We start from the raw sequence: 3,405 nt of genomic DNA, 5'->3' as shown, positions 1-3,405 counted from the left end.
TAGATTCCATTTTCCGTTGATAGCATCTTCCTGTGCATGTCATAGTGTGAGTCTGTTTCATCTGGGTTCAGATGACAGCCTGACATTTTATCCCAAACTTTTATTCTTTGCAGGAAAAAATTGTAATAACATGGTTGCTGGAGGGAATTTTCAGGACCATGCTGAGTAACAAAATTATGAAAAGTTAGGGCATTTAAGGGTAGATACAGAGCAAAGAGAAAAGATGAGTAAAAAAAATTCTGGTGAATGGCGAGGAGAATGACAATCAATCCAGGATAACACTTGCAAGATGTGAAGGATGCAAGAAATAAATGTGGGTCAGCAAAAGCCCTATGGCACAGTAGAGATGAGATGTGTTTTCAAAGCTTAGAGGAGGGTGGGTGCGGTCTAACTATATAATTTGTGACAGTGGCAAACAATGACAAGTCATGAAACAAGTTGAACACTGATATAAGGAATAACTGGGATTGGGGAAGAACAATATCTCTGTGTAGTGGAATTCATTAAGTAATTTAAATGTTGATCACTCATGATAGACTACATTGGCTAGGTAGACACTCTTGTCAAGGCAGAGATTTGAGGTGCATGGAGAAATTCAGAAGGGCACACTGAGAAAAGTCTAATTGACATTGTCAGAATAAAAGAGACTGCTGAGGAATTTACTGGTGTCTGCCAAAGAAAAAAGGTTTGTATTTCAGGTGACAGAATAATTAGATCAGTGGAGGAATGGGTCTCAAATTAATATACAGTAAAACTCCCCCAAATCCATTGAACATGGGTGATATTACTATGTTGTAAAATTTAAGGTTAAACTTCATGAGTATCATGTCTTTGCCATTTTCTGTGTAACTGTGCACCTGAGATCTCTGCTTCTGCAAGAGAAGAATTTTCTAATGGAAATGTAATTCAGGTGTTCCAAAATATATAACTCTTTGTTACAGTGGGTTATCAGCCAGAATCGGCCTGATTGTGTCAATGACCAAATGTCACAGATAACACACTTTTGTGAAGATTGCTCAACACTGTGGGATACGCAGTCTCACCCTTGCTGTCACTGTCTGCATATCAGCAGCTCAGCTCTAAGTTGTCAGCGAAATAGACAAATGAAAAGAAATGCTTCAGGACGTGCTTGTTACCCTGTAAGGTGAAATGAGAGGCAGAGTCCCACATGGAAAGTCTGAGTATTTACTCATCACTAAGCTACAGAAACGTATCTGCAGCCAAAACACTGACGTTCAAGTACACATGTTACTATATATGTGTTAGAAACAAATATTGTTATAAACATGGAAACAATATCAACTGATGAATGAAAAATCCTGGGGCTTGGAGGGATGGTTTCACAGTTAAAGACTGTTGTTGCTCTTACAGAGTGCCAGGGTTTGATTCCCAGGCAAGCATATAGTGCACAGACATGCAGGCAAATTGCCCATACACAAAAATATATAACTTTTAAAATTCTTATAACATGCAATTTTGGTTTTCACCTAGGTCAACACATCCTTCATCCTGACATAATAGTGTTCAGAATATCGGGTTTATTCGACTGCCTACTTTGCAACACTTTATTCTATTCTCTAAGATGGTCAAGAATACCTGGAACGCAGTTGCTAAGAGTCATCTGTGGACCTAACCTCCAAAGGATTTGGATATTTCTTTAATCAGATGGGCACAGTCCTATAATCCAGCACTTAAAAGACAAAGATAGGTGGATCTTGGTGAGGTCAAGACCAGCCTGGGATACAGAGCAAGTTCCAAGTTCCAGAACAGCCAGTGAAACTTGGAAAAACCCCGTTCAAAAAGACAAAAAAGAAAAGAAAAGAAAAGAAAGGAGTTGGACATTTCATAATTTGTCCCCTCTGCTGCTGAGCTGGCAATCATTAGTTTTCTCAAAATTGCCATTTTAAAAATAGATTGATGATGCAGTCCATTTATTTGTCACTCCAGACATATCACACCTGACAAACATGGTTCTGAGATATGCTGTCTTGGGGCTCTTTCTCATATCTCAGTTATGTGTTGGTGTCATAGGGAACACATCACTGTTCATTTTATATATTTACACTTTCTTCTTTAAGCCTCATTTTAAGAAGTTAATAGATCTGCTTTTCATGCACCTGACAATAGCTAATATGGTGACGATCATATTCACGTTGATACCGGATATCGTGGCATCCTTTGGAGTACCCAATTTTCTGGATGATGTCGGCTGTAAGGTTGTTTTATGTATATACAGAATTTCCCGCGGTCTGTCCATCAGTACCACCTGTATTCTAAGCACATTTCAAGCTGTCACTGTGACTCCCAGTAATTCTCAGTGGGTTTGGCTTAAGCACAAACTCTCAACGTGGACGTTTTCTTCCCTACTGTGCTCCTGGCTCATTAACCTGACCATCTATGGATTTGTGGCTGAAATGGTAACAGCCAAAACCAATTTTACGCATGTTGGAAATGGATATTTGCATTCTTACTGTCAAAACAGGAATTTTGGGAACAATAATTCAGGATCATTTTTGAGTATCATATTAACGTACGATCTCTTATATGTGGCCATCATGATATGGACCAGCCTCTACATGGTAATTCTCCTCTACAGACACCGCAAGAGAGCCCAGTATCTCCGCAGCCCAAGCCTCTCCAGCCAGCAATCTCCTGAGCTCAGAGCCACTCACAGCATCTTGCTGCTGGTGAGCTGTTTTGTGATCTTGTATTGGTTGAACAACTTGATCACCCTTTATGGGTTTTATGCACAAACAAAAATTCCAAGATTGGGGGGAATTAATTCATTTTGGGCAACATGCTATCCAACCATCTGCCCTTTTTTAATAATGAAGAATAATAAACTTATTTTGCACTTCACTTCTTCCTTTTCGGCACTGAGAATGACCTGTTTTCAACATGCACTCCGTAGATGAATTGAAACACACACTTTGTCATTGTTTGAACACTTCTTAATGATTCCCATGAGAATGAAGAATTTGAATGTGGACCTCAAATACCTGATATGACCTTAGTTATAACTCAGACATTCTGTGTGCTATTAAAATTCATGAAATTAACATTTTTCTTTAATACAACTCTGTGTTCATAATTTTAATAATTTCAACATATAATGCACTAGGGTTAACACTTTGGGAAAAATGAATTCATTTTAAGTATTTTGAACAATAGTCTACTTCTCTATTTTTCTGTATTAAAATACTTCTAATTAAAATTTTAAAATACCCTTTGGAGCTTCGGTTGATTTTGTGGAGTGTTCTGTCCTAAGGAATTTCTTTTAATCATTGGACAAATAAATTTCCCTATCTTAACTGTTACCTACCTAAGGTACTGCTGTGGGTGGGACTCTTTAGTGTTATAACTGACAGGTATACAATGGACCTCCTAGTACCATCGCTGTTTTAA

At 38.2% G+C, this 3,405-nt stretch overlaps 1 protein-coding gene across 1 annotated transcript; it reads left to right on the top strand.

Moving 5' to 3' along the window:
* Positions 1-1,967: 1,967 nt before the first annotated feature.
* Positions 1,968-2,915, top strand: LOC142856332 (vomeronasal type-1 receptor 4-like). The gene has a single exon (XM_075983728.1). The coding sequence runs from the start codon at positions 1,968-1,970 to the stop codon at positions 2,913-2,915; it is 948 nt and encodes a 315-aa protein (XP_075839843.1).
* Positions 2,916-3,405: the final 490 nt, after the last annotated feature.

The sequence above is a fragment of the Microtus pennsylvanicus genome, chromosome 1, assembly GCF_037038515.1.
Source record: "Microtus pennsylvanicus isolate mMicPen1 chromosome 1, mMicPen1.hap1, whole genome shotgun sequence".
Taxonomy (NCBI): domain Eukaryota; kingdom Metazoa; phylum Chordata; class Mammalia; order Rodentia; family Cricetidae; genus Microtus; species Microtus pennsylvanicus.
Note: the sequence above shows the minus strand (reverse complement) of the source record. Positions and strands in the feature narration are given on the sequence as shown.